Genomic DNA, 23,307 nt, shown 5'->3' on the forward strand with positions numbered 1-23,307 from the left:
ACTAAAAAGAAGTTTTCCAGGCATAATGCCTTTCTGAGGAGGAACTTATACCTAGGTGACACCTTGGGCATCCTGCACAAAATCAGGACCCAACCAAGCCCCAAGTGCCTTCTTTCACTGGATTTCTTAGGAATAAAAGAAAATTAAAAAACAAAGCCAGTTTGGCTCAGCGGTTACAGCGTTGGCCTGCGGTCCAGAGAGACCCAGGTTCGGTTCCCGCTAAGGGCGCATACCTCGGTTGCAGTTTGTCCCTGGCCCTGGTTAATCGTGCGGGTGGCAGCCACTCGATGTGTCCCTTTCACGTCGATGTTTCTCTCCCTCTCTCTCTCTCCCTCCCCCTCTATCTGAACAAAAAATTGAAAAATTCCCTCAGGTGAGGATTAAAAAAAAACAAAAACCAAAAGAACATGAGCAAATGGTTTGTAAAAAGTTGGCTTTATTTGTTACTTTTTCACCTTATCTCAGTCATGCCATTTTGGTGTCCACAGTGACAATCCCTGGAAGCTGAGGTCAGCCCCAACCCACTGTGGTCATTAATCACAGAGCACCAACCTAAACCTCACAGGGCCCTACTGATGGATACAGGCTGCAGGTAGGGCTCTGGGATTCCTGCCATGAGGCCCAGCACCACAGCCCATGAGCCTGAGGACTGTTGCCCTGCCTGCCAGAGGCCCCAGCATTTTCATGGGTAGGGCCAAGCAGACCAAGTGCAGGGGAAGCATCATGTCTCAGCTCAGGACTGGGTCTAACAAGGCCACGTGTGATATGGTGGTACACTTTGGACTGGGGATGAACAGACCAGCCAGGCCCATCCTGGTTCTGTGGTTGACTTGCTGGGTGGTTTTAAGCAAGCTGCTTCTTATTCTTTGGTCAGTCTGTTTTCTGGTTAGCACTGCCAGAGAGAACTCCTATGGGCCTTTCTGACTCAGGTAGGTATCAAGTTTGCCACCTCTACTGAATCAGGACCATGTCTCTGTGCTTCAGAAGCCACTGTATACCTGCTGCTGGTGGGATGTCGCTCTCCACAGGGCTGCACTTACTCCTGATGCTCCCTTTTTAGAACTGGAGCTTCCTCCAGCAAGAATCCCTCAGGCTTGCAGTGCCCAACTCTGCTGTCCCTGCTGCCAAACACTGCCAGGAACCTGCCCCCTAAGAGGGACCTCCCTAAAGGCCTTAGAAAAGGTTCCAATTCCTAAGATCTAGATTACCTGTTATTTCAGACTTATTTTATATATAATCACGAGTCTTTTTATATCAAACATTAGAGTAACTTATCAAAAACACAAGCTCTCTGACCCTGACTGCATTACAAATCTTGGGCCTGAGCCCTTCTCTCCTGGGGAACTTGAGAGATCAGTGGCATCTTGTCATTTACCTTACTTGCATTTGGTCCTAAGCACAGTAAAAAAGTTCTGAAAATACAAGTGGGAAGTTTTCAGCCTAGAAAAAAGTGGTGGCCTGTGACACCAAGTAAATCATTGTTTCTCCATACCTACCACAGTACCTCCCCTTGCTAGGGCTGAGTGGGGGAGTGAAGGAACCATGGGGGACCAGGTCCAGTGACAATGTTTGCCTAGCTTGGCAAGGCACAACTTTATAAAGTTAAAAATCCCAAACTCACCCCAGCCGGTGGCTCAGTTGGTTGGAGCACTGCCCCATACACCAAAAAGGTTGTGGATTTGATTCTCCGTCAGGGAATATACCTACCTAGGTTGTGTGTTTAGATCCCCAGTCGGAGTGTGCATGAGAAGCAAATGATCGATGTTTCTCTCTCTCTCCCCTCCTTCCCCTCTTTCTAAAACTCAATAAACATATCCTCAGGTAAGGAATAAAAAAAAGTTAAAAAAATCCCAACCTTACCTGCAGAAAAAAGAAACAGATAGCCCAAAATGTCTGTCAGGAAATTCATTCCTCTTTTAGAATAAGCTCTGTCCTAAAAAACTACTTTTAAAAGAGAAGACGGTTGTGTCTTCCAGAGAACAAGTTTTAAGTAGATGTTCCTACTCCTGACCATGAGGGGACAAGCTAGTGAGTCACCCACATCTACCAGAAAACACATGGTCTGCTCCCAGCCTCACAATAAAAAGAAGTCCTTTTAACAATGTTTGTGCTTCTAACCAATAAGACATTCCCTTATGGGGGAACAGCCGGGATAACTGCAGCCGCCTATGGCACTGAGGAGGTGCAAAGGTTAAAACAAAGGTTACATAGACACATGAGGACAGTCATTTATCCTCCCAACCTCTGGCCTTCAGCTAACTAAAACCTCACTTCTAGTTATTTTGCCAATGCCAGAAAAGCAAAATTTCAAATTGGAAATTTCTAGCACTTTACAAAGTGGAAAGAATATAAAATTAAAAAAAAAAAATTAAACAAAGGTTCACATGCCACAGCAGTACCCCATGATGGATTTGTTGTTTCTCCTTCCTTGGCATTTCCAGAGCATGGCTCCTCTTCCTGGTCCAGGGAAGACATGGCTCAGAACAGAAGGGCCCCCATGCTGCCGACCTCGCTCTGCTCCTTTACAAAGATTTCAAAGTACTGATAGATGATTGTGACCGCAAGCAGGATCCCAGTTCCAGATCCAATGGCACCCAGGAAGTCAGCCAGGACAGACAATGCCCCAATACACAGCCCCCCAAAGGCAGCAGCAGTGGGGATGTACCTGGGGAGTGGAAGATGGGTCAGTAAGGTACCATGATTCAGATACCTCCGGCATGGCCCGCCCCTGACTCAAGCTACCTGTCTACAGGGCTGGGCAGTCTGACATGCTTACCTCTGATTTAAGACCCTAACTCCTGTAGAAGTCATTCTGCTATCTCCTTGAAACTTTACCTGTTCATATACCTTAATGTTCTAAACTAGGGCTACTGTACAGTAAATGGCCATATAAGCCACACGTGGCTAGTGAAATGTGACTAATCCAAGCTGAGATATTAAGGGTTTCACATGAGATTTTGGAGAAAAGAACATAAGATATCTAATGATTTTTCTTACATTAATTATAAATGTTTACTTTTTGAATGTATTAGAAAATTTAAAATTTCATATGTGGATTGCATTTTATTTCTCCCTGAACAATGTGCTGTAAATCTAAAGGCTTTGGAGAATTCTCATTAAGAGAATGAACAAAATTGCCTACTGCCCCTGCTAGGGATCAAAAAAAATCTAAAATTTGCAATGCTGATTTTCTTGTGGACACAGTCCTTTTCTATCTTGTAACCAAGAATAAGATTTAATTAATCAGAAATCCCTAAGCCCTATCAACATGCTTGATGTGTAAGAAAACCACAATTATAACCACTAGGTCCTAGGGCCAGCACTCACCGATTGAGTTCATGGACCATGGAAGTCTCTCGGTGGCCCCTCATGACCATCTGTTGCTCCTTCAGCTGCTTTGCAACCTGCATGATGCCCGAAGGAAAGACAATGTTTAACTTAAAGTTGAAATTGAAAGCCAGGTAGATATCTTATGGTAGCACTAAACACAGGTTTCCTTCTTTAGCATCTTAACAATATTTATACAGATAATTTATAAACTGCTACAAAGAAGTCATATGACAAAGTCTAGTTTTAGTTTTGCTTCAGCTCCCCAGGTGAGCACTAATTTATTACTGGGCTCTGTCTGTGGCCATAAACGCTTCAGCCGAATGTGTGTGTTCACAGATTATATATAACAGTCAAAGGTGAGAGCTAGTGTTTCCTGATTTAACTAAATTGTAACTTATACTTACATCTTTGGCAGAGGAGCCTGAGACCTCGATCCATGTTTTGGAGAAGAATGCACATGAGCCCAGCATGAACACTATGTATACAATGGCATGGACAGGGTCTTCTAACACAGAGCCAAAAGATTCTGGAGGGGACAGGTAATAGCAAAGGCCACCAACTGGATAAGCACGTGCTGGACCCCCAGAAGACGTATCCTGGGAAGAATATACAGAAAGCCTGTGAGTGCTGTTTCATTATACCTTAGCATAAGAACAAAAGTAGTTGTGAGCAGATGAAAATTTTGCTCAAGTGTCCATAGTATAGTTTTCTTACTGAAAGGAAAATTTAATGTGCTGAATTTGTAAAAGGCATGATTACAAAATATCTTTAGGTGGTGTGTAGGAGGCAGCCAATTAACATTTCTCTCTCATCGATGTCTCTCTCCCCTCCCCTCTAAAAAAATCAATGAAAACATATTAAAAAGCAAACAAAGACACCAAAACAAAAACTGATTTCTTCAAGCAGTTATACTTACAGACCAGGTGCCCAGCAGGCTGACCAGCAGGTTGCCACTAAAGCGGGCTGACAACATCTGGGAGATGACGTATAGGTTGGACACCAGGGCAGATTGCAGGATGATTGGGATGTTGGAGGTATAGAAGAGCTTAATAGGGTAGGTGTTATACTGGCCTCGGTAACGAGCCGACTTGATGGGCAGGTCCACTCGGAAGCCCTGAGAAGCCAAACAGAGCAGAGCACTGATCACCCTCAGTGCGGACAGCCAGACTGATACTAGTTCCAGGGCTCTCATGCCCCTTCCTGACTCACCACTGCACTTGGAGCACTTTAACAGAGTGTTCCCAGAAAGACAGGCTTAAATAATGCACCAAAGCCCAGCACAGTGGAATAATTCTGTTTTTGTCAAAAACAAACAAACGCCCAAAAACAACAACTCCAAGTCCATCACATTAAATCTGCATCAATGTAGAATATTCAAGAGCCTAAAGGACACATGCTGCAGTAAGTCCTAACAGTGGTTCTCTTTGGTGGTTAGCTCTCCTGTGCTTTTACATTGGCCTTAAGACAAGGCCACTATGGCCTCCGCCTCACACCCCAGAGCAGCCCTTTATGATGTTAAATCATAAACAGAAAAGCTAAGCTCTTCTATGAATACAGCCTCTGCCTCTGAAACCCTTGGAAAATGGAAAGGTTTTCTTTTACATTATTTTTAAAAACTCCCAGTGCCTAGAACAGGACTCAAAATATAGAGGATTTAAGCCCAGCTGGTGCGGCTCAGTGGCTGAGTGTCAACCCATGCACTAAGAGGTTGCCAGTTTGATTCCTGGTCAGGGCACATGCCCAGGTTGTAGGCCCAGTCCCCAGTTGGGGGCATGTAGGAGGCGAATGATCGATGTTCTCTCTCACTGATGTTTCTCTCTCTTCCTTTCCCTCTCTAAAAAACAATAAAGAAAAAAAAATTTAATGTTTCTAACTATATATATACACATACATACATATATGCATATATATGTGTGTGTATGTGTGTGTGTGTGTGTGGATGTGTATATATATATATATAACTAAATTGGATTTAAAATAAAATTTTAATCTAACTACAAATACCCACCAGGCTCATGGTGGTACTACAGCTAATAAGGCATCTGATTAAATCTCAGCTGAAGGAACAGACCTGTCTGGTCCTCAGAAAAAGCACTAGGCTGATATAATAATTACTTTTCCATAAGCACAAATCTGTCTTCTCCACTGCCATCCCTTCTTTTCAATAAACATCAGAATACAGCCCGGCCAGTGTGGCTCAGTGGATTGAGTGTTGTCCCATGGACTGAGGTCCCGGTTTGATTCCCGGTCAGGGCATATACCCAGGTTGTGGGCTCGATCCCCAGGAGGGGGTGTGCAGGAGGCAGCTAATCAATGTTTCTCTCTCTCAAAAAAATCAATAAAAAATATTTTTAAAATATCAGACTACAAAGTGGCTGATGAAAAATATAAAGACGAATCCAACCACAAAAAAGTAACTGACAGCTCAGGTCTCTTATTCAGAAGCAAGTGACACAGACTACCAATTTAAAAGATAAGAGCTCTCAAGAGGAAGGGCCTTTTCTAAGATGACACTACCTACAACTCTGGGTAAGATGGAGATGAGGCTTTAGAGCTTGATGACTTTTCACTTCTCTTGAACTAAAAACTTTTTTTTTTTAATCCTCACCCGAGGATATTTTTCCATTTTTTGTACAGATAGAGTGGGAGGAAGAGAGAGGAAGGGAGAGAGAGTGAGAAACATCGATGTGAAGGGACACATCGAGTGGCTGCCACCCGCACGACCAACCAAGGCCGGGGACAAACTGCAACCGAAGTACGTGCCCTTAGTGGGAACCGAACCTGGGTCTCTCCGGACCGCAGGCCAACGCTCTAACCGCTGAGCCAAACTGGCCAGGGCTTGAACTAAAAACTAAAAGATATATCTTCTTTATCTGTTGCTAGTTCCAACCCAAAGAGCATAATTTCAGAAATTTTACATCTGCCTCAGTTTTGTTTAGTTTAGGTAGGTCCTCATGACTCAATGGAACACACTTGTCTAGCTCACATGGGAACTTCCTGCTCCTTTCAAATGCAATCCCACCACTTCAATACTATATGATGATGCACACCACCCCTGGGGTATGGATGGGGGCATACACTCTAAGGCATCCCAAAACTTAAATTGGATCTCCCTGGGGTGGGTCTGGACGCACCTGAAAATAGATGACCACTGCAAAGACAAAAATGGTAGCAATCAGATTCATGAGGTTGGGGAGGTTCTGGCGGTAGAAGGCCTCTCGAAGGGCTCGGACCTTGTCAGTACGTGTGGCCAGCAGATGAAACAGTGCAATGATGGCACCTTCAAATTCCATCCCTGTCGGTAAAAGAGGGGACACGTGGTAAAGAGACAAACAGCTTCTTAGTGGCCAAAAGAGAGAGGGGAAAAAAACTAGTTTTAAGATTCATGGTGCCTACTCGTATAACCACAGGGGTACAGTGGTGTTTTCTCATCCCTCATTTGTTTCTTCTGTAGAGATTTCACTTGCAGAATTGGGTTATTCTACCTTTTGAGTTAGCTCATTTCATTGGCATGTGAGTCAATGGCCACCAGATGTGTGTAATGATAACCAATTATAAAATTACAAAAGCAAGATCTGTTGAACTTCAGCTGAAGAGGTCCTATACAGAAGAGCAGGCTTAGAGCTGCCCCATTCATTTCCTGGAAAAATCCAGGCAGTAGAGCATCCCCAGCTCTAAGTGCAGACTGCCTCAAGGTGAGGCTTGATTTCTTGCTCCTTACATTGATGATTAAGTGGAAAGGACAACATGCATGCCTACCACATGGTCTGATCCAGTCAGAGTATACATCCCATATGAAAGGGTGCTGACTACAGCCAGGAAAACAGAGCCAGGAAGCAGAGCAAGAATGGGTACATGATCTGAGGACTAGGCAGCAGGGCACAAGTGAAAGGAAGTTGGGGAGCATGGGGCATTAATAAAGCCTAGAAATCTTATAAAGTTTCAAGAAATTTACTTAAGTTAAAAAAAAACAGTCCAAAAAAACCCCAGCCAAAGTGAGCAACAGGAGCACTGTATTACTTTATGTCCTTCTAGGACAGTGTAACTATATCCCACAATGAAAGTCTGGCCTCATGCAGGGAGCCAGTACTATGTGCAGAGCTGTGTTCTGGGGGCAGGTGGGAGGTCCTGGTATCAGTACTGTGAAGTACACCTCCATACTGCTTTGTGAAGGTACTTTTCTCAAGTTTTTAACACATGGAACTGCCTGCTGTTTCTCCTCCTGGCTGTTCCTGGACCATTTGGAGATACTGGCATCAGTGCTGATCTCTTTTGAAGCCTCCGGGATGGGCTTCTGCGGAAGCACTCTGTTCTAACTACCAGTGCTTCCTCAGTTCCCATTCTCTCTTCCTTTTTGTCAGCTGACAGCATTGGCCTGTTTAACCAATGGGCAGAATTCAGAGAACTTAAAACTGGAGCCAGGACAAAGTCTTATTTCATAGAGGATGACACCTGGGTTGCTGGGAAAGAAAAGGAACCTGTTCATACTCTGCCCACTCTCAACATTCTCCTATTACCTCTGTGATCTCAGCTGACTACTCTCCCCCTTGTTCATTCTGTTGCAGCCACATATGCTGACCCTGATATCATACCAGGTACATTCCTACATCAGGCTGGTTCACCCCAAATGAAACATTCTTCCCCAGTCATAGGATTCCCTGCCCTCTTTGATTACCCAGACTAACCCTGTAACAACACTCTTGGCATTCCCATCTTCTTTGTCCGCCTTCTTGTTCTCCTTGGTACCTGGAGTTAACACCTGACATACACATAACACATGGCTTACTCATGTTGTATTCCCAGTGCCTAGAACAGTGCCTGCCTGACCCTTAATAGGCACCTGGTAAGTACTTGTTGAATGAAAGGCAATGCTAGGGTTAGGCTCTAGTTCTCTTTAATTTTTAACAAAATTGTATCTTGAAATTCACTACCTGCAGAATCTTGGAATAAGTGCCTCTAAGTGTTAGTTTTACTTTGGGCAAAAGCTGTTTTGTAGCTGTCCCTGTAATCCCCACTTGTCCAGGGAAACAGCAATGGTTACTCTCCCAGACCTGTGAGGGTCTCAGTCAACAATGCATTTCCATGTTGCCAAGCCAAGCTGCAGATGTAGCTGCCATGCTGCCTTCTCAGCCTTGTGACCTTTGTGAGCTCTGCTCTTCTCCCAGTCCTTGTGACCTTAATCTTCTCCCTTTCCCTTCGCTCCTTGGCAAGCATGGCAGGCTCACAACCTCACTCACTACCCACATGCACGTGGCTGTAGTATCACTCCTCCTGGCGGCAACTTCTCCAGCCAGTTCTCAGACACTCCCAGTTGATATCATGACACTTTAAAGCCAGAAACAAACCCACCTTTGTTGTCAAGATTGAACAATTATTAAACTGTGTTCTCTGTCTTCCGCTCTAATCTGGGTGAATTTTCCCCTCCAGATTCCAGTTCCCATCACCTCACTGGCATGCTCCTGAACGGAAGGTGGCTGCTAGGCTCCACTTTGGCTCCGTCACAGCATCACTTCTTCATAAGTCAGGATGTCCTCCAGTCCAGTTATAGTATGATCTTGCCATACACCTGAACTCCTATCCTTCATCCTCCTGCCTTTCACACCCATCCCTGAACATCCCTGCCTACTGTTCCCTAGTCTCCCCATTTGCCTTGCATTTCCTACAGTTCCAGAAAATGCCCAGGGAGAAATCTTGCCTACTCTTCTCTGACATTCCCTATCTATAACTATTCTCTTTTTTTGGTAATCTGTTTGGCACACGTGGCTTTCATGTGCCCAGGTATCTAGTTTCAGTGTTACTGAGATTATGTGGTCTCTGGAGCCATTCAAGTCAAAGAAAACACTCAAATGTGCATGAACATTTTTTTCTCACAGGATTCTTACAAGTAAATAACATATTTAGTGATGAAAAATGCCAACTGTCTTTCCTAATAAGTCATACTTCCTTATATGTTTAGAAATTATTAAAAACATTCTCTGAAACAAGATGTCCTTGGCACCCTTCATGGGTATAGCATAGAATACTAACATTTCATAGGCATCTACTATGGGTCGGGCATCACATCATTTTATATTATTTCTCATTTCATCCTGACAACTGAGGCTTAGAGGTAGAGGGATTTGCCCAAAGCCACTTATGTACTACTAATAGGAACAGCCAGGAGGTGAACTCCAAGTTCAGGTCTCTTTCACAATGTCGCCCCTTGCATAAACAAACAGATGCGTTGGTAGATTCAGTGATTTCATTTTAGAAATGTATTCACTTAGAGCAACTGCCAAATACATAAACATGAACATATGAGGCTGTTCACTGTTTCTATTGTAATAACAACCAAAAATGGAAATGACCTACATGTCCATCAGAAGACTGGCTATATAAATGCTCCTTCACCCTTGCCATGAAGTCTATATTGTGCTAGAAAAGATGAGGCAGGATTCTGTATTCTGGCACTGCAAATGTCTGTGACATACTCTGAGGTGGAACATGTAAGTTATATATCATTATGAGCAGAAGCCTGTCTGTGCTTAAAATTTTGCGGATGCACACAGAAAAATTTGAAGTAATGTACCTAAAATGGAGCTACTTCTTTCTTGGAATGGGGAACTTTCGTCTTCTGCTTTGCACATGTCCATATTTTTACTGACCCTTACCTCGGCCAGTGTTGACAGTGGTGGGGCTGAATGCTTTCCACACGATGGTCTCACAGATGTTAGTGGCAATAAAGAGGGAGATACCAGAGCCCAGGCCATATCCTTTTTGCAGAAGTTCATCCAAAAGTAGGACAATTAAGCCAGCAACAAAGAGCTGTAAAAATTAAAAAAAAAAAAAAAAAGTAAAGAAACCCATCTAGACTGCATTCCTGCTCCCTACAGGCATTGCTGTTTCCTTCCCTAGTAAGGGGCTTCTCTGATATAAATGCTGAAGGCTGTGGAAGCGATACAGCAGAGCCTTCCTCTGGTGAGTTTAGAAGGGCCAACACAGGTGCTTTGGCTCCTTCTCAGTAAAAGTTTATTTTATACATGGTTTAGGTTTGTTATTTGGGAAGTCTAAATGAGTGTGAGGAGCTACTCAGAAAGGGGGAATGTTAGCGTAACAATTACCTGAATGGTGATTAACAGGCAGATTCCAGCACCCATTTCAGAAGGGTCGCCATACATTCCCGTCATCACATACACAATTGACTGGCCAATGGTAATGATCATGCCAAATACTAGAAATCAAAAGAAAATTATGTTCTCAAAGTAGGACATTACATAGTCAGTCATAGGGGAAAGTTATTGAACTGTTACAAGGCACCAAGAACAAAGATGAAAAATACTGATACTGCCCTGGCTAGTTTGGCTCAGCAGTTACAGCGTCAGCCCATGGACCAAAGAGTCGCAGGTTTGACTCCTGGTTGGGGTTGTGTGGGAGGCAACCAATTGATATCTCTCTCTCACACTGCTGTCTCTCTCTCTCTCTCCCACTCTATCTGAACATAAATAGAAAAAATATCCTTGGGTGAGGATTTAAAAAACAGGATACTGATTTACCACCATGGCCAGTGTGGCTCAGATAGTTGAGCCTTGTCCTGTACACTGAAAGGTCACCAGTTTGATTCCCAGTTAGGACACATGCCCAGGTTTCGGGTTCAATCCTCACTCAGGGTGAGTGCCGGACTCAACTGATCGATTTTTCTCTCTTACATCAATGTTTCTCTCTCTTTTCCCCCCTCTAAAATCAATAAAAATATATTTAAAAAAATATTGATACTGCTTCCAAGAAACACATAACAGTCACATCCTCAAAGTACACGACTACTTAAATGCCTGTTAACAGAAGCAGGTGAGTTTCTTAATTTCATCTCCTAAATTCACTTACCTTTCAGTGACAGAAAGAGGAAGAGTTGGAACATGACAAATCTTTTCTTATGGAAGACAAATCAGGGAGCAAAATCTAACAAAAACAGCATTCCGAGGCACAGTTTGGTGATGTTACAAATGCACACCATCCAAACTCAGATCAGGTTACTTGGGTTCTGGAGAGCTCCTGAGTTGAACTACATGCCTGGGCAACCTCTGTAAGCTTATTATCCAGGTCTCAGTCCAGAACACAGATGATTAACTCTGGGATAACACTTGTCCCATTTCCTCTACCACAAAGGTCTGCTGGCCTAATGCAGCGTTTACTTTTGTAGACTGTCTTCATTTCTTTCTTTTTTAAAAGTCCTCACCAGAGGATATTTTCCCATTGATTTTTAGATAGGGGTGGGGGAAAGGGAGGGGGAGAGACAGAAAGAGAAAGAGAAAGAGAGAGAGAGAGAGAGAGAGAGAGAGAGAGAGAGAGAGAAAGAGAAAGATATCAATTGGTTGCTTCCCATACAACCCTGACCAGGGCAAGGGATCGAACTGCAACTGAGGTATGTGCCCTTGACCAGAATAGAACCCATGACCCTTTAGTACACAGGCTGACACTCTAACTGCTGAGCCAAACCTGCCAGAGCTGTCTTCTTATATCATTATACTTCATTGTTAGGTAAAATAGAATTGACACATTTTTACTGGTTCCACAATACCAGATGAATCTCTGAAGCAGGGTGTGGGCTTAAAGTTCAGCTTTTCTGGTTCGTTTGTCACACCTGATTAGCAAAATAAAACTGTACTCCATAGTGCCCATCAAATGTAATCCTTATTTGACTTTTTAAAAAATTGCTCAAGCCCTGGTCAGTCTGGCTTAGCGGTCAGAGCATCGGCCTGCGGATCAGAGAGACCCGGGTTTGGTTCCCGCTAAGGGAACGTACCTCGGTTGCAGTTTGTCCCCGGGCCCCGGTTGGGGTTGTGCAGGAGGCAGCCACTCGATGTGTGCCTCTCACATTAATGTTTCTCTCTCTCTCTCTCTCTCTCTCTCTCTCTCTCTCTCTCTCTCCCACTCTATCTGAACAAAAATGGAAAAAAGTCCTTGGGTGAGGGTAAAAAAAAAGCTAAAAAATTGCTCAATGACACTGAATTCTCAAGGCAGAAGAAATTTTAAAAATAATCAAGACCAAAGAAAATAAGGCAATTTATGCTTTTGAAAAATAATTCATGTATTTATTTTATTTAAAAAAGCTTAAAAATGTTTTTATTAATTTTTTAGAGAGAGGAAGGGGGAGGGAGAGAGAGAAACATTGAGGTACATCAGTTGGTTGCCTCCTGCATGCCCCCTACTGGGGACTGGGCCCCCAACCTGGTCATGTGCAAGGGATGATGCTCAATTCACTGAGCCACACTGGCTGGGCCATGTGTTTATTTTAAAATCCTGATTTGTGCCTGAAACTGACAAGTTTAAATTAGATTGGTCTTTTTCACTCAATTACTTAATCTAACCTACTAAGTAAAAAAGATTTCTTTCAGCCCTCAGTGGTTACAGCATTAACCTGGACATCAAAGGGTTGCGGGTTCCCAGTCAAGGGTGTGTCTGGGTTGCAGGTTTAATCCCTGATCCTGGTCTTGTTGGGTGTGGGAGGCAAACAACTGATGTGTCTATCTCACATTGATGTTTCTGTTTCTCTTACTCTCTCTTTGTCCCTGCCCCTTTCCTCCCTTCCACTCTATAAAAATCAATGGAAAAAAATATCCTCAGGTGAGCATTAACAAAAAGATTTCTTCCACATGCTGGTGTGGAAAACAATATGGCTGGGTAGAAAACTGTAAATATCACCTCCTAATTAATATATTTCATTTCAATCAGAGGCTGAACATGAATCATTCTGATGACTAGTCAATGTTATTAGTGACACTTATTTGCTATGAGGCATATTATTCCCATTTTTCCAGATGAAGAAACTGTCATGTAAGAACCGTCATCTAACTTTGTCCAAAAGCCATAAAGCTAGTAAATATAACTGGGTTGAAAGAATCACCTTTCAAAAAAAAAAAAAAAAAAGAAAGAATCACCTTTCCCCAAAATTAAATGTTTTTAAGCTCGAAGATGAAAAACACCAACTGCCAAATACCTATTATGTGCCAGGCACTGAGAGATGGCACCATGGCCCTCTCAGAAGTGCTTTCTTTGTTTTTCTTAAATCATTTTTCTTTCTTGATTTTAGAGAGAGAGAAAGGGAGAGGAAGAGAGAGATAGAACCATCGATGAGAGAGAACACTGATTGGCCGCTTCCTGCATGTCCCCCACTGGGGATCAGGCCCACAACCTGGGCATGTGCCCTGACCGGGAATTGAACTGGCGACTTTTTGGTGCATGGGTCAATGCTCAACCACTGAGCCACACTGGCTGGGTTGCTTTTTAAGGATTATAAATCTATATAGTTTTATTAAGAGAGAAACTGACAGTATAATGAAGTCTACATTTAAACATAGTTTTCACAAAAAACTAACAGATGCCTAAAAAGATTTACAATGGAGTTCTACATGCAGGTCTAGATAATGTCAAGAGCTGATGGATCTCATGAGTCAAGACAGCATTTGAGGTATTAGTTAACTTTTAGGATTAAAAAAAATTTTTGGACCTGGCTGGTTTGGCTCAATGGTTAGAGCATTGGCCCTCAAACCAAAGGGTCGTGGGTTTGATTCGGGTCAAGGGCATGTACTTGGGTTGCAGGTTCAATCCCCAGCCCTCGTTGGGGTTGTGCAGGAGGCAACCAATCAATGTATCTCTCTCTCTTTCTAAAAGAAAAAAAAAATCAATGTAAAAATATCCTCGGGTGAGGATTAAAAAAAATTTTTGTTTTGTTTTGTGTGTTAAAGTGAACCGCTATCCCAGTATGAAAGTTTAATCTTCTCCTGAGACCAGGGCTTTTGAAATAGTCCAACTCTTGCCCGACTGGTGTGGCTCGATGGTTGAACATCGACCCATGCACCAAGAGGTCGCCAGTTCAATTCACGGTCAGGGCATATACCCAGGTTGTAGGCCCAATCCCCAGTGGGAGTCCTGCAGGAGACAGCCAATCGATGTCCTCTCATCAATGCTTCTCTCTCTCTCCCTCTCCCTTTCTCCCTAAAGTCAATAAAGAATACGCATAACCAATGGACATGGTCAACAAAGCTGGGGACGGGGTGTGGGGAAGGGGAGGAGGGTGTCAATTGGGTAAAAAAGGAGAAACATCTGTAACAAAAATAAAATTAAAAAAGAAAAAAAAAAAAAGTCCAACTCTTGAAGTGATTTGATGAACTTGTGCTGTCAGTGACTGCCACCAATATTTCACAGTTCAACATTAAAAAAACAGAGAGGCGCCCTGGCTGGGTAGCTCAGTTGGTTAGAGTATTGTCCCAATATGCCAAGGTTGTGGGTTCAATCCCTGATAAGGGCACATACAAGCAGCACCCAATGAATGCATAAATAAGTGGAATAACAAATTGATGTTTCTGTTTCTCTCCTTTCCTCTTTCCTAATAAAAACAAAACAGCAGCCCTGGCCAGTTTGGCTTAGTGGTTAGAGCATTGGCCTGCAGTCCCGAGAGACCCGGGTTTGGTTCCCGCTAAGGGCATGTACTTTGGTTGCAGTTTGTCCCCAGCCCTGGTTGGGTTGTGTGGGTGGCAGCCACTCGATGTGTCCCTTTCACGTCGATGTTTCTTTCTCTCTCCCTCCCTTCCATTCTATCTGAACAACAAAATGGAAAGGTGTCCTCAGGTGAGGATAAAACAAACAAACAAACAAAAAACCAAAACAAAACAACAATAACAAAACCCCAAAAAACAAAAGACAAACAGAGAGGCTCCAAGAGTTTTCCACCTTAAGAGCATGGACCTTTCTCTTTACTCTCACACCTCCTATGCCACCCTCTTCCCCTCCCCAAATAATTCAGCCAGTGGTTTGCATGGACAAACTGATATTTATAACTTCATAATCAGAACAGAAAGGGTCTTCTTGTCAATTTCAGGAACAAGCACCTCTAAGACAGAATAACCTACCTATATGTATGCTCTAATAAAAGACTTTCTTTTCTCAACCAATTTCCATTCCCAATTTGGAAGCTTTGTTAACTTATCAACTAGCTTAGTCCTTTATTAAGAACAGTTCTCAGGCAGGAGCGCCTTGGTTTATAAGTTTCAGGTACTCACAGCTTTTAAACAGTTTCTTACAGTCCTCATTTAGATGGCCAATGACATTTTTTGAAAAGATAATATATTCTGGGCACAGAACCAAATCATTAGTTGTTTGTTCTTGCCATTGTTTCACCATTTCCCCAACCAGGCCCCAAATTATAACAAAAACAATCCTACCCATCTCCTTTCCCACCTCACCCTCCCACCCACAAATACACCTGTAATAGTAAAAAACTAAATACTTGCTATACACTGTAAAAATGCAGTCAATACTACATTGGGAAAAAGGCTGTGCACTATGGAGATACTCTTTGAAGATCTACAGTATCTTTTTGCTCTCCTACACTCCCATTCTGTCAGTTTTGTCCTTCACAGAAGGTCCTTTACTTTTCTCAGCAAAGTGCAGAATAGGTTGCCTTAAAACACTTATCTTCTTTCACCTCTTTTGGGATGGGTATGCAAACTATACAGCATGGAATGGCTTTAAAGCACTGGGGCTGCTATAGGGCACCGAAACTATACTGGCTCTTCAAAGGATACCTCCTCAAGCCAGCTCTAGGGTGTCAAGACAAATAGAACTCCTTCCCCTCCCCACTTGAAATCCAGTCAGATGTGACAGGGGCTGGTAGCAGGAGAGTCCATTCTTGTCCTCTTTTTTGTCATCATATTCCAAGGGGTAGGAATGCCCCATCGGCCTTTCCTCATAGAAGGATATGACAGCCTGGGGGCACTTGACATTGGCTTCTTTGGCAGGGACCAGGTAAACCTCATCAAAGTTTTTCCATTTCATCTGGAACATGAGTCCTCCACTGGATTCTGCAGTTCCAATAATCCGCTCCGCCTCCAAACCCTGGGCAAAGCCTCAAAGCTTTTCCAACTCTTCTTTGATTTGCTCTCCTCTCCCTTAGCTTCAGAATCAGAGTCAGCTTTGTGCTTGAGTCCTTCTGATTTATCCAATTCATATGATGTTTTTTGTAACTGTGTAAACTCAGCAATAAGGTCGGGGCAATTCAGGTTCTCTTCTTGTTCCCATGTGTTGTCCTCATCTGAGAACGCCTTCCATTTTAGCAGGTACTCCACTTTGCCCTTTACCAGTCCATGGTTGAGAACTTTTCCCACCATATGCTTCTTTCTTCTCTTCTAGCACCTCCTCCACTTTCTTCTTGTTTTGTTTCTTCCCCATAGTGTCCACTGGATTTCTGGTAAAGGATGACACTGCTCAGAGCAGTGCCCAAGAGTATGAGAGGAATTGGGGCCACGCTACTGGCACATTTCATTGGGCAGGCTGGAGGAGTGGTGCCCAGAAAAGCAACAGGCCAGGTGGCCACAACTGAGCCTGTCACTGAAGTGGCATATCACGGGCCTGGCCAACGGCCTGCCCAAGGAAGTGCTTTCTTGCTAACACAGACCACAGAGTACCTGCAGGGTTGGTGGGCAAAGGAAGTTACACTGTACAAAAAAAAAACAAACTGTTTTGATGCCCCAAACTTCACAGCAAATTCAAATTCTCAACTATAGACATTTGAACATCATTCAAAATCTCACTTACACTTTTGGGCTCCATTGAAGAGGGCTCGGTCTTTTGGTGTGTCACCAACTTCAATTATTTTGGCACCAGCCAAGAGCTGCATGATGAGGCCAGAGGTGACAATAGGAGAAATACCCAACTCCATCAATGTGCCTGAGGGACAGGGGAGGCAAAACACAGCCCATATTAGCTTGGAAAAGCAATTATATTATTAAGAAAATGAATGAGGAAAATCTGACTGTGTACTCCTTATACAAATCCATTGTGCTTTAGTTTGCCAGTAGCATTTAATTTAGAGACCTCAAAATATCAACAATTACAGTAAAATCAAATTCTTTCTGTTCAGTCTGCCAGACCACATCTTATTGTTTCAGAAGTCACATGGCCTTTAAACAGATAGCTGCACTTAAATTCCCCATAAACAGAATCATTCTGGTTTTACAGAAATAAGAAAGGTTTGTCTCTTCATCAGTTAATAAAAAAGATAACATTCAAATAATTCCCAGATTTGGAAAAGGAAGCCTGTATAATTGTATTTAGTTGTGAATAAACTTCTACTTCCATTATACTAAAATACTTCCAAGTGATTTTAAACTTAATTTCAACCATGTTTAAAAAATAGATTAACCAAAAGTAGTACTGACATACACATTCAAAATTCTCCCCTCTAAAGTAATTAGAGTGCTACTTATTTTTTGACACATATATGTAACCTATAGATATGAAAAAGATGCAGCTGAGAAACAAATTACATATTCTAAAGGTTATCAAAACATAAGACAGCTAGAAATATTATTATTTCAGTTGTTTAAAACATTCTAGTTTTCCCATTTTAAAACATTCTCTGACATAGACTTAATCTTGTTATTACAGGTTTTGTACTACATTCATATGCAATTCTGAACATGATGATATGCCTTGGTGCTGAATTTGGCATTTACTAAGGCTATTCAGCACAGCATACTAACATGCTTTCCAAACACTCTCTAAACTCCACATAAAGTCAAAGCCTGCAATTTAACTAAAGGAGGTCAGTCAAGCCCACATTGTATAGACAGAGGCACAGAGAGCAAAAGTTCTACCTCTATTAGAGGCTAGGATCACTCTTATCCAATAGAAAGGGTCGGCAGAATCTGAAGACATAATACCAAACAGGGGGATCTGGAAACAAGCATAGAGAAAAGGAGTCAGCACACTGTCTCCGGCCCTCTCTGATCTCCACTTTGAAAACAGGAAATCTTGGCTTACCTGGCAGCACACCAAGAAAATAAAGAGAGTGATAGCAGTCCATAGTACTTTCTCCTTAAACTGAATCTATGTAGAAGAGAAAGAAATAAGGTAATAAGTTATTTTTATAAGTAAAGTAATAAAAACGGACTCAGATCAGACCCTTTTCTCTATTCACCAGAAAAGTCTTAAACACTACAAACCATGTACCAAACATTAAGTGTTAAAATAGAAGTACATATACTACAGGCTTTCTATGTACAAGGCACATATGAAAAGACTTTCATATGCATCATCTTATTTGATTCTTGCACTACTTTAACAATGAGAAAACTGAGTTTTAGAAAGGCCCACAGCTGAAGAATGTTGCAATAGAAAGGGATTCCTAAACCAGGTAAGATCTTACAATATATGAGCTATCACCATTCATTTGAAAGGGCTTTGTAACTGACAAAATCTTGTTATTTTGGAGTCAACCAATTTGGAATTTGTGATTGCTTAATACATAGTATATTTTCTATAAATTAAGGGCAAAACAATGTGATAAACAAAATGGGGCAGGTGGGCAGGGAGAATTGCAAGTTTAACCTAGTTACTAATTACTGGTTGCATTTATCTAAGACTTTTCACATCTCTTCAGGTATGTAAGTAGGATACACTTAAGAATCATTTTATAGATGTATAATAAGAATCATTAAAAAAGTTTAGATGCCCTGCCCAAGGCCCCTCTGGTACTAAGTAGTAGCGTGGGAATTCTTCTGTATCTTCTGCCTTTATTATTTATTTATTTATTTTTATCCTCACCCAAGGACATTTTTCCATTTTTTGTTCAGATAGAGTGGGAGGGAGAGAGAGAGAGAGAGAGAAACGTCAATGTGAAAGGGACTCATCGAGTGGTTGCTACCCACACGACCCAACCAGGGCCGGGGACAAACTGCAATCGAGGTACATGCCCTTAGCAGGAACCGAACCCAGGCCTCTCTGGACCGCAGGCTGATGCTCTAACTGCTGAGCCAAACTAGCCAGGGCTGGATCTTCTGCCTTTAAAACTCAGTGTCTTCATTAGTACTTGCTGCCAACACTGCAAAAAATGGCTTTAGGGGGCTTAGAAAACACAGTAATATTGTGCAGACTAAGGATCTTTAAATGGAAATGTCTTGTAAGTGACAGTGTTAGGTGAACAAAACTGTGTTCTTAAAATACTTTTTAATTTGAGGGGAAGAGAAGTCTAAGCAAGCACCAACCCAGAGTCCTGGCCCTCTGGTCAGAAGTTCTAGTCTTCTGTCTACTACTTTAGGCCACGATAACACAACCACATAAAGGTGTTGTGAATTCAATGTTCAGATACTATATGTAAAATTTGGTGAATCCACAGAACTCTTCCTCCTCTTCAGAATGCTCCCCTTTCCACCGGTCATCACAATACACCAAGGAATTAGGAGGTCAAGGGAAGGCAACATCACTTAACGCTAACCAGTAACATAGCACGCTTGTACTAAAATGATTCTTTTTTATTTTTTTTTATTCTCACCCGAGGACATTTTTCCATTTTTTGTTCAGGTAGAGTGGGAGGGAGAGAGAGGAACAGAGAGAGAGAAACATCGATGTGAAAGAACACATCGAATGGCTGCCACCCGCACGACCAACCAGGGCCGGGGACAAACTACAACCGAGGTACGTGCCCTTAGCGGGAACCCAACCCGGGTCTCTCTGGACCGCAGGTGGATGCTCCAACCGCTGAGCCAAACCGGCCAGGGCAAATGATTCTTTTTTAAATCCTCACCCGAGAATATGTTCCCATTAATTCCTAGAGAGAGGGGAGGGAAGACAGAGGGAGGAGGAGGAAGGAGACAGGTGGGGTGGAGAGAGAGAGAGACACACTGAAGTGAGAGAAACATTGGTTGGTTGCCTCCCGTATGTGCCCCAACTGGGGATTGAACCTGCAACCTTTTGGTGTATGGGATGACGCTCCAACTAACTGAGCCACCAGCCAGGGCTGAAATGATTCTTCATGAGAAAAAAGAGTGAGCAATTAAAAAAAAAAGGTTTTTCTTGATTCTTTTTAGAGAGAGAGAGAGAGATAGAAACATTGATGTGAGGGAGAAACATTGGTTGGCTGCCTCCTGCACGCCCCCTTCTGGAGATCAAGCCTGCAACCCAGGCATGTGCCCTGATTAGGAATCAAACAGGGACCTCCCATATCACTCAATCCACTGAGCCAAACGGGCCAGGCAAGTGTTGACAATTTTTACAAGACTCCTCATTTGTTCATAACCAAGTTGTTCATGGATGCAGCCAAATTCAACAGTGAAACATCAAAAGCTGTTTATCCAAGTCTCGTCTGCTCTACCTTTTTTTTTTCTTTGGTCACCTGAGGATATTTTTCCATTGAGTTTCAGAGGGAGTGAAGGGGTGGGGGGTGGGGGGAGAAACATTGATGTAAGAGAGACACATTGATTGGTTGCCTCTAGTACGAACCAGACTGGGGTCCAGGTATGTGCTTTTGACCAGGAATCAAACTTGAGACCCTTTGGTCCAAGGGCTCTAACTGCTGAGCCAAACCAGCCAGGGTATGTCTACTTCACCTTTTAAACAGCCCCTAAATCTATCCTTATCTCTTAGCCTACTCCCATATTTCACTCTCTATTGTAAAAGCCTCTAAACCACTCCAAACCTCTACCTTACTTCCAAAGCAATTTTCTAATCTGTCTGACTCCTACTGCTCCCCACCTACTACTCTTTATATTCTATTGATACTAAATATACCTAACACTCTCCAACCTGCCTGTCTTCATTGCCTTTGCACATTATATATTTCTTATGCCTGGAATTCCTTTCCTTCACTTCAAGAAAACGTCTGTCTTTCTTTCAAAACCATCATGAGATATCACATCTTCCAGAGTTAATCCCTTCTGAAGCCACTGCTATACCTTGCACATATTTTCACTGCTCCATCTATCACATAGCTACAAGGCCAATTAATGTCACACAGTAAGAGGTTGAGTGATGTGTGGGTCCCAGGCTTGCTGGTTTCCAGAGTCATGAACGTCCTTTCTACTACTATGTTGGGGGGTGGGGTGGGGGGAAGAGCTTTGCATATTGTCCATCAAAGGCAGTAAATATTTGGGGCATTTATACGAAACAGTTTTATGTCCAAAAAAAGAAAAGCCACTCCAAGAACTCAAATGTCCATGTTTATGTCAAGTACACGTATGTGAATGCATGAACAAGAGTCTGAAAAAAAATGTGAAGCCCTGGCCGGTTTGGCTCAGCGGTTAGAGCATCGGCCCGCGGTCCTGAGAGACCCGGGTTCGGTTCCCGCTAAGGGCGCGTACCTCGGTTGCAGTTTGTCTCCGGCCCTGGTTGGTTGTGCGGGTGGCAACCACTTAATATGTGTCCCTTTCACATCGATGTTTCTCTCTCTCTGTTCCTCTCTCTCCCTCCCACTCTATCTGAACAAAAAGTGAAAAAATGTCCTCAGGTAAGGATAAAAAAAAAAAAAAAGTGAAGACAAAATATATTACTATTCTTTAAGAACCCAGTGAAACGTCTTCATTGTCTGGCAGCTTTACTTACATTGGCAACAGTCACTATCTTGGCCTATATGTAGTAGCAGAACTTCTGACAAAGATTCAATATAAGTTTACATTTCTATTTTCCCATGTTTTAATGTGCCCGCTGTAAAAAGCAGGATTCACAAAATGCCTTTACTCTAATTTGGCAGTCTACATAAAAAGTTTTTGTACAGAATACAGTGACTACTCTTAACTCCTTCTAGCAGCTGGCTACAAAGAGCACTTCCTAGAACAAATCCAACTCTCATTATCTACTCCTGTTGGAGGTAAAGAGGGAAGGGTAACTCAACCTGAGTATCCTGAGGCTTTTGAGGCCTTACTCATTCACTGCCACGATCAATTTTTGGGACAAGGCAAACTGGAGCTTTGTTCACTGGAGTAACACCCACAAAAGATTCTCTGAATAAAGTACGATTATTTAGGTGGAAATTCTCACACAAGAAGATCATCTTTCCACAAAGCTCAGGAGTACACACTACTATGCTCTAGACTCTAGAGGAAGATAAGGGAGAGAGATCTTCCATTGGCGTGTTGAAGTCATTTTTAATTGTACTGTAAACTTCAAGCACCCAGTTTCATGAAGCCTCCTTTGACAGCGATTTTGGGTACTTACCTTTCTCTCCGGCTTCTGAATTTCTGGCAAGATGACACAGAAAGGCTTGATGACTTCCAGAAATTTGACTGTGAAGGGAGAAATTAAAAAAGAGTTAGGGCGCAGAGAACCTTCCGCGATAGCTGGGTAAGCCTTCCACCCAAGTTGTGTTGGGGCAGGGGGGCAGGCTTCAGTACCGAGACGCGAGGGGGATCCCAAGGGCCTGGGATCCCAGCAGGCCTGGCGGGCGGGCACCTGCCTGGACTGGTGAGGGGAAAGGGAAAGGGAAGGGGAAATGTGATCCATCCCGGCGGAGCCAGGGCTGCCCCTAGGGACTCACTCGCCATGGCGTCGGCTGCACGGGTTCCCGGTCCTGCTTAGGCTCCACTTCGCTCCGCGTGAGGTGGCGCTGCTCGCGGCCCACCCTGAAACAGGGCGCAGCACCTCCGCGAAGAGACACGTCAGTGAAAGCACCGGGGTGAGCGAGGAGGGGCGGAGCCAGGACTGAGTGCAGGCCGTAGGACTCTTCCGCTTCCTGCCACGCGCTGAGGGCTGGCCCCCGTGCCGCGCCGCCACGGCAGAGACCACAACTCCCGGCATGCAGTGGGGCTCCCGGGGCCTGTCCCGAAGATGATGCTCAGCTCGCGGGGCGGGGCGGCGCGGCGCGGCGCGGCGCGGGGCACGCGGAGACTGGGACTGTGGCTGAATCGACTTGGCAACGCGAGAGCGCGTGGGGAAGGAAGGATTTGTCACATCACAGGAAACAGAAGCGGTGCCGGTTGGTGGAGAAACCCTTTGAATCAGTGAATAGACTGTAAACACATTTGAGCAGGCTGTGCCCCAGCGCGGACCACAGTTCCGGCACCTAGTAGGTACTTGGCTCGAGGGCCGGACACCCTCATTAGTAAGGTCTTTAGCAAACCCGGAGGCCTGTCCTGGGCCCCAGAAATGACTCCTGCCCAGCCCCTGCCATTTGAGGACGAATGAGTTGAGTGCACAGAGAGATAGAAGAGATGGGGCAGCTAAAGAAATGGG

General features: G+C 43.5%; 2 protein-coding genes and 1 pseudogene across 2 annotated transcripts in view; 1 reads left to right on the top strand and 2 right to left on the bottom strand.

Annotated features, from left to right (window-relative positions):
- The window catches only part of RUVBL1 (RuvB like AAA ATPase 1), a 94,535-nt gene extending 90,684 nt beyond the window's left edge, over positions 1-3,851 (top strand). Inside the window, exon 12 of the mRNA XM_036244057.1 lies at positions 3,746-3,851. Coding sequence (XP_036099950.1) covers positions 3,746-3,755 — 10 coding nt within the window. The 3' untranslated portion in view covers positions 3,756-3,851. The remainder of the gene's footprint in view (positions 1-3,745) is intronic.
- Positions 424-22,754, bottom strand: SEC61A1 (SEC61 translocon subunit alpha 1). The gene is made up of 12 exons (XM_036244063.1): positions 22,613-22,754; positions 22,294-22,361; positions 18,127-18,192; positions 17,961-18,039; positions 16,900-17,031; positions 10,431-10,540; positions 9,981-10,134; positions 6,465-6,625; positions 4,247-4,444; positions 3,735-3,926; positions 3,328-3,404; positions 424-2,665 (listed from the first exon to the last, which is right to left on the bottom strand). Exons 1-12 carry the CDS (start codon positions 22,617-22,619, stop codon positions 2,479-2,481), a joined length of 1,431 nt encoding a protein of 476 aa, XP_036099956.1. The 5' UTR covers positions 22,620-22,754; the 3' UTR covers positions 424-2,478.
- LOC118618365 lies at positions 15,895-16,761 on the bottom strand (annotated as a pseudogene).
- Positions 22,755-23,307: the final 553 nt, after the last annotated feature.

Source organism: Molossus molossus, unplaced genomic scaffold (genome assembly GCF_014108415.1).
Source record: "Molossus molossus isolate mMolMol1 unplaced genomic scaffold, mMolMol1.p scaffold_m16_p_6, whole genome shotgun sequence".
NCBI classification, from domain to species: Eukaryota; Metazoa; Chordata; class Mammalia; order Chiroptera; family Molossidae; genus Molossus; species Molossus molossus.